Source organism: Oncorhynchus masou, chromosome 5 (genome assembly GCF_036934945.1).
Source record: "Oncorhynchus masou masou isolate Uvic2021 chromosome 5, UVic_Omas_1.1, whole genome shotgun sequence".
In the NCBI taxonomy this organism is placed as follows: domain Eukaryota; kingdom Metazoa; phylum Chordata; class Actinopteri; order Salmoniformes; family Salmonidae; genus Oncorhynchus; species Oncorhynchus masou.
Genome location: NC_088216.1, coordinates 91,997,493 through 92,018,363, shown reverse-complemented (window position 1 = coordinate 92,018,363; position 20,871 = coordinate 91,997,493). Strand labels below are relative to the sequence as shown.

Below are 20,871 nucleotides of genomic sequence, written 5' to 3'. Positions count from 1 at the left end.
AAATATGTCTCTCTAATATGGTCATACATTGGGCAGGAGGTTAGGAAGTGCAGCTCAGTTTCCACCTCATTTTGTGGGCAGTGAGCACATAGCCTGTCTTTCTCTTGAGAGCCATGTCTGCATATGGTGGCCTTTCTCAATAGCAATGCTATGCTCACTGAGTCTGTACATAGTCAAAGCTTTCCTTAATTTTGGGTCAGTCACAGTGGTCAGGTATTCTGCCGCTGTGTACTCTCTGTGTAGGGCCAAATAGCATTCTCGTTTGATCTGTTTTTTTGTTAATTCTTTCCAATGTGTCAAGTAATTATCTTTTTGTTTTCTCATGATTTGGTTGGATCTAATTGTGTTGCTGTCCTGGGGCTCTGTAGGGTGTGTTTGTGTTTGTGAACAGAGCCCCAGGACCAGCTTGCTTAGGGGACTCTTCTCCAGGTTCCTCTCTCTGTAGGTGATGGCTTTGTTATGGAAGGTTTGGGAATCGCTTCCTTTTAGGTGGTTATAGAATTTAACGTCTCTTTTCTGGATTTTGATAATTAGTGGGTATCAGCCTAATTCTGCTCTGCATGCATTATTTGGTGTTCTACGTTGTACACGAAGGATATTTTTGCAGAATTCTGCGTGCAGAGTCTCAATTTGGTGTTTGTCCCATTTTGTGAAGTCTTGTTTGGTGAGCGGACCCCAGACCTCACAACCATAAAAGGCAATGGGCTCTATGACTGATTCAAGTATTTTTAGCCAAATCCTAATTGGTATGTTGAAATTTATATTCCTTTTGATGGCATAGAATGCCCTTCTTGCCTTGTCTCTCAGATCGTTCACAGCTTTGTGGAAGTTACCTGTGGCGCTGATGTTTAGGCCAAGGTATGTATAGTTTTTTGTGTGCTCTAGGGCAACAGTGTCTAGATGGAATTTGTATTTGTGGTCTTGGTCACTGGACCGTTTTTGGAACACCATTATTTTGGTCTTACTGAGATTTACTGTCAGGGCCCAGGTCTGACAGAATCTGTGCATAAGATCTAGGTGCTGCTGTAGGCCCTCCTTGGTTGGTGACATAAGCACCAGATCATCAGCAAACAGCAGACATTTGACTTCGGATTCTAGTAGGGTGAGGCCGGGTGCTGCAGACTTTTCTAGTGACCGTGCCAATTCGTTGATATATATGTTGAAGAGGGTGGGGCTTAAGCTGCATCCCTGTCTCACCCCACGACCCTGTGTGAAGAAATGTGTGTGTTTTTTGCCAATTTTAACCGCACACTTGTTGTTTGTGTACATGGATTTTATAATATCGTATGTTTTACCCCCAACACCACTTTCCATCAGTTTGTATAGCAGACCCTCATGCCAAATTGAGTCGAAGGCTTTTTTGAAATCAACAAAGCATGAAAAGACTTTGCCTTTGTTTTTGGTTTGTTTGGTTGTCAATTAGGGTGTGCCGGGTGAATACGTGGTCTGTTGTATGGAAATTTGGTAAAAAGCCAATTTGACATTTGCTCAGTACATTGTTTTCATTGAGGAAATGTACGAGTCTGCTGTTAATGATAATGCAGAGGTTTTTCCCAAGGTTACTGTTGACGCATATTCCACGGTAGTTATTGGGGTCAAATTTGTCTCCACTTTTGTGGATTGGGGTGATCAGTCCTTGGTTCCAAATATTGGGGAAGATGCCAGAGCTAAGGATGATGTTAAAGAGTTTTAGTATAGCCAATTGGAATTTGTTGTCTGTATATTTGATCATTTCATTGAGGATACCATCAACACCACAGGCCTTTTTGGGTTGGAGGGTTTTTATTTTGTCCTGTAACTCATTCAAGGTAATTGGAGAATCCAGTGGGTCCTGGTAGTCTTTAATAGTTGATTTTAAGACCTGTATTTGATCATGTATATATTTTTGCTCTTTATTCTTTGTTATAGAGCCAAAAAGATTGGAGAAGTGGTTTACCCATACATCTCCATTTTGGATAGATAATTCTTCGTGTTGTTATTTGTTTAGTGTTTTCCAATTTTCCCAGAAGTGGTTAGAGTCTATGGATTCTTCAATTACATTGAGCTGATTTCTGACATGCTGTTCCTTCTTTTTCCGTAGTGTATTTCTGTATTGTTTTAGTGATTCACCATAGTGAAGGCGTAGACTCAGGTTTTCCTGGTCTCTATGTTTTTGGTTGGACAGGTTTCTCAATTTCTTTCTTAGATTTTTGCATTCTTCATCAAACCATTTGTCATTGTTGTTAATTTTCTTCGGTTTTCTATTTGAGATTTTTAGATCTGATAGGGAAGCTGAGAGGTCAAATATACTGTTGAGATTTTCTACTGACAAGTTTACACCTTCACTATTACAGTGGAACGTTTTACTCAGGAAATTGTCTAAAATGGATTGAATTTGTTGTTGCCTAATTGTTTTTTGGTAGGTTTCCAAACTGCATTCCTTCCATCTACAGCATTTTTTAATGTTACTCAGTTCCTTTGGCTTTGATGCCTCATGATTGAGTATTGCTCTGTTTAAGTAGACTGTGATTTTGCTGTGGTCTGTTAGGGGTGTCAGTACTACAGCACTACAGTAGTACTACAGTACTACTGCCAAGAGATGAGCTATATGTGTACCTACCATAGGAGTCCCCTCGAAGCCTACCATTGACTATGTACATACCCAGCGTGCGACAGAGCTGCAGGAGTTGTGACCCGTTTTTGTTGATTATGTTGTCATAGTTGTGCCTAGGGGGGCATATGTGGGAGGGAATGCTGTCACCTCCAGGCAGGTGTTTGTCCCCCTGTTTGCTGAGGGTGTCAGGTTCTTGTCCGGTTCTGGCATTTAGGTCGCCACAGACTAGTACATGTCCCTGGGCCCGAAAAGATTGATTTCCCCCTCAAGGATGGAGAAGCTGTCTTCATTAAAGTATGGGGAATCTAGTGGGGGGATATAGGTAGCACACAGGAGGACATTTTCCTCTGTTAAGATCATTTCCTTTTGAATTTCTAGTCAAATGTAAAAAATGTCCTATTTTTATTAATCTACATTTACATTACATTTAAGTCATTTAGCAGACGCTCTTATCCAGAGCGACTTACAAATTGGTGAATTCACCTTCTGACATCCAGTGGAACAGCCACTTTACAATAGTGCATCTAAATCATTAAGGGGGGGGGTGGTGAGAAGGATTACTTATCTTATCCTAGGTATTCCTTGAAGAGGTGGGGTTTCAGGTGTCTCCGGAAGGTGGTGATTGACTCCGCTGTCCTGGCGTCGTGAGGGAGTTTGTTCCACCATTGGGGGGCCAGAGCAGCGAACAGTTTTGACTGGGCTGAGCGGGAACTGTACTTCCTCAATGGTAGGGAGGCGAGCAGGCCAGAGGTGGATGAACGCAGTGCCCTTGCTTGGGTGTAGGGCCTGATCAGAGCCTGGAGGTACTGCGGTGCCGTTCCCCTCACAGCTCCGTAGGCAAGCACCATGGTCTTGTAGCGGATGCGAGCTTCAACTGGAAGCCAGTGGAGAGAGCGGAGGAGCGGGGTGACGTGAGAGAACTTGGGAAGGTTGAACACCAGACGGGCTGTGGCGTTCTGGATGAGTTGTAGGGGTTTAATGGCACAGGCAGGGAGCCCAGCCAACAGCGAGTTGCAGTAATCCAGACGGGAGATGACAAGTGCCTGGATTAGGACCTGCGCCGCTTCCTGTGTGAGGCAGGGTCGTACTCTGCGGATGTTGTAGAGCATGAACCTACAGGAACGGGCCACCGCCATGATGTTGGTTGAGAACGACAGGGTGTTGTCCAGGATCACGCCAAGGTTCTTAGCGCTCTGGGAGGAGGACACAATGGAGTTGTCAACCGTGATGGCGAGGTCATGGAACGGGCAGTCCTTCCCCGGGAGGAAGAGCAGCTCCGTCTTGCCGAGGTTCAGCTTGAGGTGGTGATCCGTCATCCACACTGATATGTCTGCCAGACATGCAGAGATGCGATTCGCCACCTGGTCATCAGAAGGGGGAAAGGAGAAGATTAATTGTGTGTCGTCTGCATAGCAATGATAGGAGAGACCATGTGAGGTTATGACAGAGCCAAGTGACTTGGTGTATAGCGAGAATAGGAGAGGGCCTAGAACAGAGCCCTGGGGGACACCAGTGGTGAGAGCGCGTGGCGAGGAGACAGATTCTCGCCACGCCACCTGGTAGGAGCGACCTGTCAGGTAGGACGCAATCCAAGCGTGGGCCGCGCCGGAGATGCCCAACTCGGAGAGGGTGGAGAGGAGGATCTGATGGTTCACAGTATCGAAGGCAGCCGATAGGTCTAGAAGGATGAGAGCAGAGGAGAGAGAGTTAGCTTTAGCAGTGCGGAGCGCCTCCGTGATACAGAGAAGAGCAGTCTCAGTTGAATGACTAGTCTTGAAACCTGACTGATTTGGATCACGAAGGTCATTCTGAGAGAGATAGTGGGAGAGCTGGCCAAGGACGGCACGTTCAAGAGTTTTGGAGAGAAAAGAAAGAAGGGATACTGGTCTGTAGTTGTTGACATCGGAGGGATCGAGTGTAGGTTTTTTCAGAAGGGGTGCAACTCTCGCTCTCTTGAAGACGGAAGGGACGTAGCCAGCGGTCAGGGATGAGTTGATGAGCGAGGTGAGGTAAGGGAGAAGGTCCCCGGAAATGGTCTGGAGAAGAGAGGAGGGGATAGGGTCAAGCGGGCAGGTTGTTGGGCGGCCGGCCGTCACAAGAAGCGAGATTTCATCTGGAGAGAGAGGGGAGAAAGAGGTCAGAGCACAGGGTAGGGCAGTGTGAGCAGAACCAGCGGTGTCGTTTGACTTAGCAAACGAGGATCGGATGTCGTCGACCTTCTTTTCAAAATGGTTGACGAAGTCATCTGCAGAGAGGGAGGAGGGGGGGGGGGGAGGAGGATTCAGGAGGGAGGAGAAGGTGGCAAAGAGCTTCCTAGGGTTAGAGGCAGATGCTTGGAATTTAGAGTGGTAGAAAGTGGCTTTAGCAGCAGAGACAGAGGAGGAAAATGTAGAGAGGAGGGAGTGAAAGGATGCCAGGTCCGCAGGAGGCGAGTTTTCCTCCATTTCCGCTCGGCTGCCCGGAGCTCTGTTCTGTGAGCTCGCAATGAGTCATCGAGCCACGGAGCGGGAGGGGAGGACCGAGCCGGCCTGGAGGATAGGGGACATAGAGAGTCAAAGGATGCAGAAAGGGAAGAGAGGAGGGTTGAGGAGGCAGACTCAGGAGAAAGGTTGGAGAAGGTATGAGCAGAGGGAAGAGATGATAGGATGGAAGAGGAGAGAGTAGCGGGGGAGAGAGAGCGAAGGTTGGGACGGCGCGATACCATCCGAGTAGGGGCAGTGTGGGAAGTGTTGGATGAGAGCGAGAGGGAAAAGGATACAAGGTAGTGGTCGGAGACTTGGAGGGGAGTTGCAATGAGGTTAGTGGAAGAACAGCATCTAGTAAAGATGAGGTCGAGCGTATTGCCTGCCTTGTGAGTAGGGGGGAAGGTGAGAGGGTGAGGTCAAAAGAGGAGAGGAGTGGAAAGAAGGAGGCAGAGAGGAATGAGTCAAAGGTAGACGTGGGGAGGTTAAAGTCGCCCAGGACTGTGAGAGGTGAGCCGTCCTCAGGAAAGGAGCTTATCAAGGCATCAAGCTCATTGATGAACTCTCCGAGGGAACCTGGAGGGCGATAAATGATAAGGATGTTAAGCTTGAAAGGGCTGGTAACTGTGACAGCATGGAATTCAAAGGAGGCGATAGATAGATGGGTAAGGGGAGAGAGAGAGAATGACCACTTGGGAGAGATGAGGATCCCGGTGCCACCACCCCGCTGACCAGAAGCTCTCGGGGTGTGCGAGAACACGTGGGCGGACGAAGAGAGAGCAGTAGGAGTAGCAGTGTTATCTGTGGTGATCCATGTTTCCGTCAGTGCCAGGAAGTCGAGGGACTGGAGGGAGGCATAGGCTGAGATGAACTCTGCCTTGTTGGCCGCAGATCGGCAGTTCCAGAGGCTACCGGAGACCAGGAACTCCACGTGGGTCGTGCGCGCTGGGACCACCAGATTAGGGTGGCCGCGGCCACGCGGTGTGGAGCGTTTGTATGGTCTGTGCAGAGAGGAGAGAACAGGGATAGATAGACACATAGTTGACAGGGTACAGAAGAGGCTACGCTAATGCAAAGGAGATTGGAATGACAAGTGGACTACACGTCTCGAATGTTCAGAAAGTTAAGCTTACGTAGCAAGATAGATAGAGTGGGTCTAGGGCTGCTCTATACCAAATTAGCATACCCCCTGAGTCTCTTCCCTGTTTCACACTTGGGAGTTTGGTGGATGGGACTACCAGCTCTCTGTAACTTAGAGGGCAACCAGTGGGTCCGTCTCCTCTATACCAGGTTTCTTGTAGGATGACAATGTCTGTATTTCTGATTTCTTTGATGAAGTTCAGGTTCCTCTTTAGGCCAAAGGCAGATGACCTCAGGCCTTGGATATTCCAGGATGAGATAGTGAAGGCTTTGTGTTCCATAAAGTGTCCAATGTTGTTGGTCGTGTGGTTTGGCCTCAGACCAGTAAGTGTGAGCAGAGCCTGCTGAGCATCTGTTACTTGCCATTGGCTTGGGCTAGTGTAAGAGTGGGGGTTGGGCCTGTTTGCCTGCTCACGGCCAGGGCGGATATGTGACTTTCGTGTTGAGGCCCTCTTTGGGGGCATGGGGTGGGCAGGAGGGGCATAGGTCTGATCTGAGGTTGCCTAAATGGGGTGTGGGCATGGTTGACCTGGGGGGTGTTCATTGGCTGGGGTGGGGATGTGTATGTGGCTGGTGGTGTTGTGGTGTGGATGTAGGTCCTCTCGGCGTGGCTCCAGGGGGTCCCGCAGGTCTGGGAGTGTCTCGCTGGTCTGGGCGGGGTTTCTATTGATCTGTTGCTCCTGTGTGAGGTGTTTGGGCTGCAGTTGAGAGTGATGTCCTTTGGGGTCATGGAGGAGGTGGGCACTGCTGTCTTGTATAGGTGGACCTGGTCATAGAGGCTGTTCTAGTCCAGGGTGGAGTGGTGGGCACTGCTGCCTTGTAGAGGTGGACCTGGTCATAGAGGCTGTTCTTGTCCAGGGTGGAGTGGTGGGCACTACTGCCTTGTAGAGGTGGACCTGGTCGTGAAGTCCAGGGTGGAGTGGTGGGCACTACTGCCTTGTAGAGGTGGACCTGGTCATAGAGGCTGTTCAGGTCCAGGTTGCAGTGGTGGGCACTGCTGCCTTGTAGAGGTGGACCTTGTCGTACAGTCCAGGGTGGAGTGTTGGGCACTGCTGCCTTTTTTTGGTGGGCCTGGTCATAGAGGCTGTTCTAGTCCAGGGTGGAGTGGTGGGCACTACTGCCTTGTAGAGGTGGACCTGGTCATAGAGGCTGTTCAGGTCCAGGGTGGAGTGTTGGGCACTGCTGCCTTGTATAGGTGGATCTCGTCATAGAGGCTGTTCTAGTCCAGGATGGAGTGGTGTGCACTGCTGCTTTGTATAGGTAGACCTGGTCATAGAGGCTGTTCAAGTCCAGGGTGGACCTGGTCATAGAGGCTGTTCTAGTCCAGGGTGGACCTGATCATAGAGGCTGTTCAAGTCCAGGGTGGACCTGGTCATAGAGGCTGTTCTAGTCCAGGGTGGACCTGGTCATAGAGGCTGTTCTCGTCCAGGGTGGACCTGGTCATAGAGGCTGTTCTAGTCCAGGGTGGACCTGTTCATAGAGGCTGTTCAAGTCCAGGGTGGTCCTGGTCATAGAGGCTGTTCTTGTCCAGGGTGGAGTGGTGGGCACTACTGCCTTGAAGAGGTGAACCTGGTCATAGAGGCTGTTCTTGTCCAGGGTGGAGTGGTGGGCACTGCTGCCGTGTAGAGGTGGATCTGGTCATAGAGGCTGTTCTTGTCCAGGGTGGAGTGGTAGGCACTACTGCCTTGTAGAGGTGGATCTGGTCATAGAGGCTGTTCTTGTCCAGGGTGGAGTGGTGGGCACTGCTGCCTTGTAGAGGTGGATCTGGTCATAGAGGCTGTTCTTGTCCAGGGTGGAGTGGTAGGCACTGCTGCCTTGTAGAGGTGGATCTGGTCATAGAGGCTGTTCTAGTCCAGGGTGGAGTGGTGGGCACTGCAGCCTTGTAGAGGTGGACCTGGTCGTAAAGTCCAGGGTGGAGTGGTGGGCACTACTGCCTTGTAGAGGTGGACTTTGTCATAAAGTCCAGGGTGGAGTGGTGGGCACTGCTGCCTTGTAGAGGTGGACCTTGTCGTAAAGTCAAGGGTGGAGTGGTGGGCACTACTGCCTTGTAGAGGTGGACCTGGACATAGAGGCTGTTCAGGTCCAGGGTGGAGTGGTGGGCACTGCTGCCTATAGGTGGACCTGGTCATAGAGGCTGTTCTAGTCTAGGGTGGACCTGGTCATAGAGGCTGTTCAAGTCCAGGGTGGTCCTGGTCATAGAGGCTGTTCTTGTCCAGGGTGGAGTGGTGGGCACTACTGCCTTGAAGAGGTGAACCTGGTCATAGAGGCTGTTCTTGTCCAGGGTGGAGTGGTGGGCACTGCTGCCGTGTAGAGGTGGATCTGGTCATAGAGGCTGTTCTTGTCCAGGGTGGAGTGGTGGGCACTGCTGCCTTGTAGAGGTGGATCTGGTCATAGAGGCTGTTCTTGTCCAGGGTGGAGTGGTAGGCACTGCTGCCTTGTAGAGGTGGATCTGGTCATAGAGGCTGTTCTAGTCCAGGGTGGAGTGGTGGGCACTGCAGCCTTGTAGAGGTGGACCTGGTCGTAAAGTCCAGGGTGGAGTGGTGGGCACTACTGCCTTGTAGAGGTGGACTTTGTCATAAAGTCCAGGGTGGAGTGGTGGGCACTGCTGCCTTTTTTTGGTGGGCCTGGTCATAGAGGCTGTTCTAGTCCAGGGTGGAGTGGTGGGCACTACTGCCTTGTAGAGGTGGACCTGGTCATAGAGGCTGTTCAGGTCCAGGGTGGAGTGTTGGGCACTGCTGCCTTGTATAGGTGGATCTCGTCATAGAGGCTGTTCTAGTCCAGGATGGAGTGGTGTGCACTGCTGCTTTGTATAGGTAGACCTGGTCATAGAGGCTGTTCAAGTCCAGGGTGGACCTGGTCATAGAGGCTGTTCTAGTCCAGGGTGGACCTGGTCATAGAGGCTGTTCTAGTCCAAGTCCAGGGTGGTCCTGGTCATAGAGGCTGTTCTTGTCCAGGGTGGAGTGGTGGGCACTACTGCCTTGAAGAGGTGAACCTGGTCATGCCGTGTAGAGGCTGTTCTTGTCCAGGGTGGAGTGGTGGGCACTGCTGCCGTGTAGAGGTGGATCTGGTCATAGAGGCTGTTCTTGTCCAGGGTGGAGTGGTGGGCACTACTGCCTTGTAGAGGTGGATCTGGTCATAGAGGCTGTTCTTGTCCAGGGTGGAGTGGTGGGCACTGCTGCCTTGTAGAGGTGGATCTGGTCATAGAGGCTGTTCTTGTCCAGGGTGGAGTGGTAGGCACTGCTGCCTTGTAGAGGTGGATCTGGTCATAGAGGCTGTTCTAGTCCAGGGTGGAGTGGTGGGCACTGCAGCCTTGTAGAGGTGGACCTGGTCGTAAAGTCCAGGGTGGAGTGGTGGGCACTACTGCCTTGTAGAGGTGGACTTTGTCATAAAGTCCAGGGTGGAGTGGTGGGCACTGCTGCCTTGTAGAGGTGGACCTTGTCGTAAAGTCAAGGGTGGAGTGGTGGGCACTACTGCCTTGTAGAGGTGGACCTGGACATAGAGGCTGTTCAGGTCCAGGGTGGAGTGGTGGGCACTGCTGCCTATAGGTGGACCTGGTCATAGAGGCTGTTCTAGTCTAGGGTGGACCTGGTCATAGAGGCTGCTCAAGTCCAGGGTGGACCTGGTCATAGAGGCTGTTCTAGTCCAGGGTGGACCTGGTCATAGAGGCTGTTCTAGTCCAGGATGGAGTGATGTGCACTGCTGCTTTGTATAGGTAGACCTGGACATAGAGGCTGTTCTAGTCCAGGGTGGACCTGGTCATAGAGGCTGTTCAAGTCCAGGGTGGTCCTGGTCATAGAGGCTGTTCTTGTCCAGGGTGGAGTGGTGGGCACTACTGCCTTGAAGAGGTGAACCTGGTCATAGAGGCTGTTCTTGTCCAGGGTGGAGTGGTGGGCACTGCTGCCGTGTAGAGGTGGATCTGGTCATAGAGGCTGTTCTTGTCCAGGGTGGAGTGGTGGGCACTGCTGCCTTGTAGAGGTGGATCTGGTCATAGAGGCTGTTCTTGTCCAGGGTGGAGTGGTAGGCACTGCTGCCTTGTAGAGGTGGATCTGGTCATAGAGGCTGTTCTAGTCCAGGGTGGAGTGGTGGGCACTGCAGCCTTGTAGAGGTGGACCTGGTCGTAAAGTCCAGGGTGGAGTGGTGGGCACTACTGCCTTGTAGAGGTGGACTTTGTCATAAAGTCCAGGGTGGAGTGGTGGGCACTGCTGCCTTGTAGAGGTGGACCTTGAGGTCCTGGACAAGAGTCAAGGGTGGAGTGGTGGGCACTGCTGCCTTGTAGAGGTGGACCTGGACATAGAGGCTGTTCTAGGTCCAGGGTGGACCTGGTGGGCACTGCTGCCTATAGGTGGACCTGGTCATAGAGGCTGTTCTAGTCTAGGGTGGACCTGGTCATAGAGGCTGCTCAAGTCCAGGGTGGACCTGGTCATAGAGGCTGTTCTAGTCCAGGGTGGAGTGGTGGTCATAGAGGCTGTTCTAGTCCAGGATGGGTCAGTGATGTGCACTGCTGTTCTTGTCCAGGGTGGAGTGGTGGGCACTGTTTGTAGAGGTGGATCTGGTCAGAGGCTTTGTATAGGTAGACCTGGTCATAGAGGCTGTTCTAGTCCAGGGTGGACCTGGTCATAGAGGCTGTTCAAGTCCAGGGTGGACCTGGTCATAGAGGCTGTTCTAGTCCAGGATGGACCTGGTCATAGAAGCTGTTCTAGTCCAGGGTAGTCCTGGTCATAGAGGCTGTTCTAGTCCAGGATGGACCTGGTCATAGAGGCTGTTCTAGTCCAGGGTTGATCTGGTCATAGAGGCTGTTCTAGTCCAGGGTGGACCTGGTCATAGAGGCTGTTCTAGTCCAGGGTTGATCTGGTCATAGAGGCTGTTCTTGTCCAGGGTGGACCTGGTCATAGAGGCTGTTCAAGTCCAGGATGGACCTGGTCATAGAGGCTGTTCTAGTCCAGGATGGACCTGGTCATAGAGGCTGTTCTAGTCCAGGATGGACCTGGTCATAGAGGCTGTTCTAGTCCAGGGTGGACCTGGTCATAGAGGCTGTTCTAGTCCAGGGTGGACCTGGTCATAGAGGCTGTTCAAGTCCAGGATGGAGTGGTGGGCACTGCTGCTTTGTATAGGTAGACCTGGTCTTGAAGGCTGTTCTAGTCCAGGATGGAGTGGTGGGCACTGCTGCTTTGTATAGGTAGACCTGGTCGTGAAGGCTGTTCAAGTCCAGGATGGAGTGGTGGGCACTGCTGCTTTGTATAGGTAGACCTGGTCATAGAGGCTGTTCTAGTCCAGGATGGAGTGGTGGGCACTGCTGCTTTGTATAGGTAGACCTGGTCGTGAAGGCTGTTCTAGTCCAGGATGGAGTGGTTGGCCAGGAAAACATTTGGTTTTGAGGCACAGTCACAGGAAATACAGTGCCTTGCGAAAGTATTCGGTCCCCTTGAACTTTGCGACCTTTTGACACATTTCAGGATTCAAACATAAAGATATAAAAATGTATTTTTTTGTGAAGAATCAACAACAAGTGGGACACAATCATGAAGTGGAACGACATTTATTGGATATTTCAAACTTTTTTAACAAATCAAAAACTGAAAAATTGGGCATGCAAAATTATTCAGCCCCTTTACTTTCAGTGCAGCAAACTCTCTCCAGCAGTTCAGTGAGGATCTCTGAATGATCCAATGTTGACCTAAATGACTAATGATGATAAATACAATCCACCTGTGTGTAATCAAGTCTCCGTATAAATGCACCTGCACTGTAATAGTCTCAGAGGTCCGTTAAAAGCGCAGAGAGCATCTTGAAGAACAAGGAACACACCAGGCAGGTCCGAGATACTGTTGTGAAGAAGTTTAAAGCCGGATTTGGATACAAAAAGATTTCCCAAGCTTTAAACATCACAAGGAGCACTGTGCAAGCGATAATATTGAAATGGAAGGAGTATCAGACCACTGCAAATCTACCAAGACCTGGCCGTCCCTCTAAACCTTCAGCTCATACAAAGAGAAGACTGATCAGAGATGCAGCCAAGAGGCCCATGATCACTCTGGATGAACTGCAGAGATCTACAGCTGAGGTGGGAGACTCTCTCTATAGGACAACAATCAGTCGTATATTGCACAAATCTGGCCTTTATGGAAGAGTGCAAGAAGAAAGCCATTTCTTAAAGATATCCATAAAAAGTGTTGTTTAAAGTTTGCCACAAGCCACCTGGGAGACACACCAAACATGTGGAAGAAGGTGCTCTGGTCAGATGAAACCAAAATGGAACTTTTTGGCAACAATGCAAAACGTTATGTTTGGCGTAAAAGCAACACAGCTCATCACCCTGAACACAGGTGGTGGTGGTGGTGGCAGCATCATGGTTTGGGCCTGCTTTTCTTCAGCAGGGACAGGGAAGATGGTTAAAATTGATGGGAAGATGGATGGAGCCAAATACAGGACCATTCTGGAAGAAAACCTGATGGAGTCTGCAAAAGACCTGAGACTGGGACGGAGATTTGTCTTCCAACAAGACAATGATCCAAAACATAAAGCAAAATCTACAATGGAATGGTTCAAAAGTAAACATATCCAGGTGTTAGAATGGCCAAGTCAAAGTCCAGACCTGAATCAAATCGAGAATCTGTGGAAAGAACTGAAAACTGCTGTTCACAAATGCTCTCCATCCAACCTCACTGAGCTCGAGCTGTTTTGCAAGGAGGAATGGGAAAAAATGTCAGTCTCTCGATGTGCAAAACTGATAGAGACATACCCCAAGCGACTTACAGCTGTAATCGCAGCAAAAGGTGGCGCTACAAAGTATTAACTTAAGGGGGCTGAATAATTTTGCATGCCCAATTTTTCAGTTTTTGATTTGTTAAAAAAGTTTGAAATATCCAATAAATGTCGTTCCACTTCATGATTGTGTCCCACTTGTTTTTGATTCTTCACAAAAAAATACAGTTTTATATCTTTATGTTTGAAGCCTGCAATGTGGCAAAAGGTCGCAAAGTTCAAGAGGGCCGAATACTTTCGCAAGGCACTGTACTTGCTTTTTATGGTAGCAGGGTGGAGATAACCACTTGTGCATTGATGAAAGTAGAAGAAGCTTTTTCAATCACTTCCTTCATTGCTGTGCTCTCAGGTCATTTGTGCCTGTGTGTATTATTATGTTATGCTGAGTGACCCTATTTGGTCCTCAGACAGAAAGAAGGTCTAGGGCACGCTGGGTGTTTGGACACACTGAGTTTGGACACACGTTTTCTTGTATATATTTCCAGTTTGAGTCCATAAGGAGTACAATCTGTGTCTTGTGTTTGTCCTCAGTGGGTGTGGGGGGAGGGGGGGGTTGTCAGGAGGGCTATCAGGGTGGTTGACTCTGTGTCTTGGGTGTGTCATGCTCTTACCTCGCTCTCTTTCTCTCTCTCATTCTTTTTCTTTCTCTCTCTTTCTCTTTCTCTCTCTTTCATTCTCTCTCTCTAGTGATCTGTTCTTCTGTCTTTCTCTCTCTCTCTCTCTCTCACTCTCTCTCTCTCTCTCTCTCATTCTCTCTCTCTCATTCTCTCTCTCTCATTCTCTCTCTATCTCACTCTCTCGTTCTCTTTCTTTCTCTCTCACTCATTCTCTCTCTCTCACTCTCATTCTCTCTCTCTCATTCTCTTCCCTCTCTCTGCTCTGCATGTGATTTCATCTCCATCTATCTGTATATTCCACACCACTCTCTTCAGAAAATGATGTCCCCTTTAATCATCAACATAGTAAGCTAGCAGCTAGCCAGTTGCAGCACTCCTTTAGAGACACCTTAGAGTTGATCCTGGTTAGCCAATGTATCTTGTTATCCTGGCTACAGGGTTACGCTGCGACTCTGGACAGCATGAGTGTCGTTATTCTAACATGCTGGTTGGTCACTCAGCCAGCCAACCGGTAAGCTAGTTATGCTGTGATCTTGGTAATCATCCGTAGAATGCTGAGTAGATCCTGTGATCCTGAAAACTGTTTCTTTTCCAGGTAATTAAACAACAGACCTTGTGTCAGAACATTGGCAGTGCTGTTACCATGGAGACTGGCAAGCGAGGCTTGGTGAATGTGATAGCGCCTGGCAGCAGCTCCGTGTCAGAGCAGAGAGAGAACAGCATCAACAACAGCATGCCACTCCGGGCTCCTCTAACCACCTTGTTCCTCCACACAGTGCCAGGCCTTTCTTCACACCCCCAAGCACAGCCAGCTGCCTCCTTGGACTCCACGACCCTTCGTCTGTCCATCCCTCAGCAGTGCTCCACAGACTCCCTACCCTTCCTGACTCTCCACCTACCAGCCAGGCTGCAACTGCACCAGCAGGCCCCACAATCAGGCCTGGGGGCGCATGTGTCCCTGAGGGCCTCTGTGTCTGCAGCCAGACCCTCTAGGTCCGCTGGGAAGCACCTGTGTCCTCACTGCGGCCGGGACTGCATGAAGCCCAGTGTCCTGGAGAAACACCTGCGCTGCCACACCGGGGAGCGGCCCTACCCCTGCACCACCTGCGGCATCTCCTTCAAGACCCAGAGCAACCTCTACAAGCACCGTCGCACACAGGCCCACGCACGCCTCAGCTCCGGGTCAGGTCAGAGGTCGCTCGGATCTCTGGGCAGTTTACAAGGTCACTCCTCCCTGAGCAGCATGGACACTCTGCAGGGACACCAAGCCAGTCTGCAAGGTCACTCATCCCTGGGATCGATGGACAGTCTGGGCAGTCTACAGGGCCATTCCTCAGTGAGCAGCTTGGACAGTCTACAGGGCTATTCCTCCCTGGGCAGTCAGGACAGTCTGCAGGGACACCGTCTGCAAGGTCACCAGGACAGTCTATTAAGTTTACAGGGTTCCAGGGATACCCTCACCTCCAGCCCCTCTCTAGATACCCTCAGCCAGGACCCAGGTAGTCTGGAGAATGGCAGCTCTCTGTCTGCTACCACCACCCTCTCCCCCAGCCCTGGCCAGAGGAGTGGGACAGAAACAGGTAGAGACACAGGCTGGGCCCTGCAGCAGGCTGGGTTAGAGGGTCTCCTCCTGGCTGCTGGGGGGAGCCAGAGTATAGAGTTATCCAAGAGGAGGAGAGAAGCGGAGGATACGAGGGATGAACTGAGAGAGAGCAGGAAGGATAAAGATAGAGAGAAGTCAGTGTTGACCCTGTCCCGCCACCTCCCGCTGCGGAGACAGCAGGCTGCCATCTTGTCTCAGTGGGAGGGTTCTCTGGCTAGGGGGATGGCCCAGAACCAAGACAACTTCCTGTCTAGAGGGAAGTCCCAGAGCCACGACAGCACAGACTCCGGCTACAGCGAGACCTCCAGCCCTGGGTCTGGACCATACAACCCTGGGTCTGGCCTACACAACCACAACCCTGGGTCTGGACTACACAATCCTGGGTCTGGACTACACAACCACAACCCTGGGTCTGGACCCCACAACTCTGGGTCTGGACCACACAACCCTGGGTCTGGACCACACAAAAACAACCCTGGGTCTGGACCACACAGCCCTGGGTCTGGACCACACAACCCTGGGTCTGGACCACAGAACCCTGGGTCTGGACCACACAAACCTGGGTCTGGACCACACAACCCTGGGTCTGGACCACACAACCAAAGCATGGAGTCAGTGGCAGAGTCTAGTATGGACCAGCAGGACACCTTCCACACACAGCCTGATCAAACTAACACCACACACACACATACACTCACACAGCCTTCACACACACCCACACAGCTAAACGCCGCACACACACCCACACAGCTAAACGCCACACACACACCCACACAGCTAAACGCCACACACACACCCACACAGCTAAACGCCGCACACACACCCACACAGCTAAACACCACACACACACCCACACAGCTAAACGCCACACACACACCCACACAGCTAAACGCCGCACACACACCCACACAGCTAAACGCCGCACACACACCCACACAGCTAAACGCCGCACACACACCCACACAGCTACACGCCACACCCACACAGCTAAACGCCACACCCACACAGCCTTCACACACACCCACACAGCTAAACGCCACACACACACCCACACAGCCAGAACTCACCGTGTCTCAGCCCAGGAGCACAGTTTCAGTCCAGGCCCAGCAGAGTCTTGAAGAGAGAATCTCCAAGCTGATCTCAGAGAACGATGCAGTGGTGGAGGACAAACATCTGAACACAGTCCGACCCAGGAAGACCCTCTTGTCCAAACAGGGCAGCATCGACCTGCCAATGCCCTACACCTACAAAGATTCCTTCCACTTCGATATGAAGACCAGCAACAGGCCTCCTACAGCCAGCGCTGGGATGGCCTGGCAGAGAGGGGAATGGGGAGGAGGGTGGCCAGGTCTGTATAGTTCGGTACCTACCCAGACCTCCACCAGCCTGGAGCAGGGGCATCATGCCCCCCTGACCCGCAGTAGCTCCCTGCCCCACTGTGTGGGCCTTCAGGGTACAGTCAGAGCCAGCTCGGCCTCTCCTCACAACCCCCATCCTCACCAAAGAGACTGGCTATACCTGGGCCGTAAGGGCAGCTCTGGACTACTTTACCCAGTAGGCTTTGCCACCAAGTCTGTTGACCGTCGCGCATCAGGCCACCGCATGCTGGTCAGACAGGCGGCCGTGGACAACCTCCCGACGGAGGGACCATTGACGTTAGCAGCCGGCGACAATGTCATTCCCTGCGGTCTTGGCTCAGATGGAGACGGAGGCGTGGATGGAGAGCTGAGTAGAAAGAGTGGTAGGAAGAAGTCCCAGAAGTTTGCCTACAGTAAGTGGTACAAGTATGGAGGAGGAGGAGGAGGGACGTTCACAAAGCTCTACAGCCCAGAGAAGGCAGCTGATCCTGGTGTGTTGAAGGCTAAAAGGTCATTAGCTGGTCTGGAGCCAGAGAGGGTCCTGGGGGTTCAGAGAGGCCCAGCAGTAAGCAGAGACCTGGTGACATCACTGGTCTCAAGTAGTGCCACTGTGTGTCTTCCATCCTGTCTCCAAGACAACCTTTCACCTGTCAATCATGTCCACTCATATCGAATGCCCAGTCATCTCCATAACACACCCACTTCCTGTCTCACACCCAGTCATCTCCATACCACACACACTTCCTGTCTCACACAGAGTCATCTCCATACCACACCCACTTCCTGTCTCAAACCCAGTCATCACCATACCACACCCACTTCCTGTCTCTCACCTGGTCATCTTCATACCACACCCACTTCCTCTCTCAAACATCCCCTCCAGAGAACCCAGTCAGTCTCAAAAGAAGCGTTTTCTAACAGGAATGACTGTGTGTCTATGACAGTGACCCACCAGGAGAAACACACCAACTGTGTGTCTCAACGATGTGGAAGCCATGTTCCCTCAGAGAGGAAGAAGCAGAAGATTGAGAATAACGTCTGTCTTCTGGAGGGAGGAGGCCTACACAGCAGCAGTAAACTGAACCAACTCTCATCCTCAGTCAGAGGTGGGATAGCCAAGCCCTCCTCCTCCTCTGATTCAGCCAAGATCAGTTTCCTCCCTAAATACCAGTTGAGGCTTCCTACAGACTCAGGGCCTACGGGCCTCACCCAAACACAACCTAGAGGCCCTGTCAACGTTTCATCAGTCACAGGCGTAGGACAGGGTCAGGGCAGGTTTGCTACACCTGTGACAGCTTTAGATCAAAGCCAGTCTGCTACACCTGTGACAGCTCTCGATCAAAGCCAGTCTGCTACACCTGTGACAGCTCTAGATCAAAGCCAGTCTGCTACACCTGTGACAGCTCTCGATCAAAGCCAGTCTGCTACACCTGTGATAGCTCTAGATCAAAGCCAGTCTGCTACACCTGTGACAGCTCTAGATCAAAGCCACTCTGCTTCAGCTGTGACAGCTCTAGATCAAAGCCAGTCTGCTACACCTGTGACAGCTCTAGATCAAAGCCACTCTGCTTCAGCTGTGACAGCTCTAGATCAAAGCCAGTCTGCTACACCTGTGACAGCTCTAGATCAAAGCCAGTCTGCTACACCTGTGACAGCTCTAGATCAAAGCCAGTCTGCTACACCTGTGACAGCTCTAATTCAAAGCCGGTCTGCTTCAGCTGTGAGAACTCTAGATCAAAGCCAGTCTGCTACACCTGTGACAGCTCTAGATCAAAGCCAGTCTGCTACACCTGTGACAGCTCTAGTTCAAAGCCAGTCTGCTACACCTGTGACAGATCTAGATCAAAGCCAGTCTGCTACACCTGTGAGAACTCTAGATCAAAGCCAGTCTGCTACACCTGTGAGAACTCTAGATCAAAGCCAGTCTGCTACACCTGTGACAGCTCTAGATCAAAGCCAGTCTGCTACACCTGTGACAGCTCTAGATCAAAGCCAGTTTGCTACCATCACAGCCACAGCGGTGAAGCAATCTGCCACACCACCCACAGCCTTAGTACAGAGCATGCCCTGGAAAACATCAGTACATGGTCAGTGCCCTACAGCCAACACCACTTCCACAACAACCCTTCACCCTGCTCTCACAGTAGCAGACCATGTCAACCCTCTAACTTATGTTACAACAGAGGTCAACCCTCCGTGTCATACGATAACAGCTTTAGCATGCCATACCATACCGTTCACTAAAACACAGTCATCACCATACCATACATCAGCAGCATACCCTGCTATACCATTCACTGTTAGTCACAGCAGCCAGTCAGAGGGTCAGAAAGTGTTCCACGTGAGGACAGCGGACCTCCACATCTGTCTCCAGCTCATCTCAGACGAACAGCTGGCGCTCATACAGCCTCAGATAGAACGACAGGATATGACATCAGAGCCTCAGATAGAGGAACAGGATATGACATCAGAGACAGAGCCTTCTCATGGTGGCGTCCATGGAGCGATGGGAGTAGCGGTGGATCCAGTAGGAACCACAATGAAAAAGGAAGTGCTCCAAACCAGCTCATGTATTCTACCTGACGCTGAAACACAGGGGGGGACAGTGAAGGATGTAACACACAGGAGGACAGCAAAGCATGTGACACAGGAAGTCACTGGAACTTTGGATCCAGTAGAACCTTCTTCATCACAACATGAGAACAACAGAGGTTTCTCTGGCGATAAGGAGTGGCAGCATTCAGCAGCAGTATGTTGTCATGACCTGGACCATCCCTCAACAGATACCCTCTGTAGTCCTGGAACTCCTCTCACTCAGAAGGACAGATCAGACATGACGGAAGCTGCTCCTCTAACCAACACAGAGCAGCAACTGTCTCGTAATGGCTATGTTTCACTTGAACCACCTGACCCAGGACTATCTTTCCAGAACCACCCAGACACCAACACCGTCCTAGAGACTACTGGACTATCTTTCCAGAACCACCCAGACACCAACACCGTCCTAGAGACTACTGGACTATCTTTCCAGAACCACCCAGACACCAACACCGTCCTAGAGACTACAGGACTATCTTTCCAGAACCACCCAGACACCAACACCGTCCTAGAGACTACTGGACTATATTTCCAGAACCACCCAGACACCAACACCGTCCTAGAGACTACAGGACTATCTTTCCAGAACCACCCAGACACCAACACCGTCCTAGAGACTACAGGACTATCTTTCCAGAACCACCCAGACACCAACACCGTCCTAGAGACTACTGGACTATCTTTCCAGAACCACCCAGACACCAACACCGTCCTAGAGACTACTGGACTATCTTTCCAGAACCACCCAGACACCAACACCGTCCTAGAGACTACAGGACTATCTTTCCAGAACCACCCAGACACCAACACCGTCCTAGAGACTACAGGACTATCTTTCCAGAACCACCCAGACACCAACACCGTCCTAGAGACTACAGGACTATCTTTCCAGAACCACCCAGACTCTGTCAACATGCCTCCAGCTCTGCCTCACAACTGGGGTGCCCAGTCTAGAACTCTCCAGAACCATCCAGACACCAACACGGTCACAATGCTTCTTCAGAACCACATAGACACTAGCAACGTGACTCCAGCTCTGCCTCACAACTGGGGTGCCCAGTCTAGAACTCTCCAGAACCACCCAGACACCAACACGGTCACAATGCTTCTTCAGAACCACATAGACACTAGCAATGTGACTCCAGTCAGTCTATCTCTGCCTCTATTTCTCCTGCCGAGGACACCCGGTGGTGTAGCTTCTGCCTCTCTGGGAGGTGTGGAATCAGCCAGGAGTCAGACACACAGAGGAGAAGAACAAGGCCTTCCTCTGCACCTCCTCCTTTCTTCAGACAGGACAGTCAGTGACGTAGTCAGCACCTCTCATCAGGTCTGGTCTGAACAGGGCCTTGATATCACTGAGAACAGTGTTGTCATCCTCCCTAGCAACGCTGTTTCGTCTCTCTACAATCATGTCTGGGACAGTCCTGGGGAACCCAACTCAGCTGGACCACTGGTCTGTACTGGGCTGCCAGCTGGAGAACCCAACTCAGCTGGACCACTGGTCTGTACTGGGCTGCCAGCTGGAGAACCCAACTCACCTGCAGTCAACCACAGCCTCACAGCAGGTAGGAACAGCTCTTATTCATTAGTATGTTCTAACGTAACACTGATTCCTGGTCAAGTCTAATATTCATTTTTGTAAATGTAATATTATTATCAATACTATTGTGAACTGTGAAGACATTTCTGAAATCTTTGTTTGTTGCCACAAGGTGTCAGTAAGATATCATGGTTCCTT

General features: G+C 51.0%; 1 protein-coding gene across 2 annotated transcripts in view; it reads left to right on the top strand.

Moving 5' to 3' along the window:
- Positions 1-20,871, top strand: part of znf831 (zinc finger protein 831) — a 116,371-nt gene that overhangs the window by 54,865 nt on the left and 40,635 nt on the right. For both annotated transcript variants that reach the window (XM_064967073.1, XM_064967074.1), the window contains one exon: positions 14,170-20,698. In XM_064967073.1, the coding sequence (XP_064823145.1) occupies positions 14,218-20,698 (6,481 nt within the window). In that variant the 5' untranslated portion in view covers positions 14,170-14,217. The remainder of the gene's footprint in view (positions 1-14,169; positions 20,699-20,871) is intronic.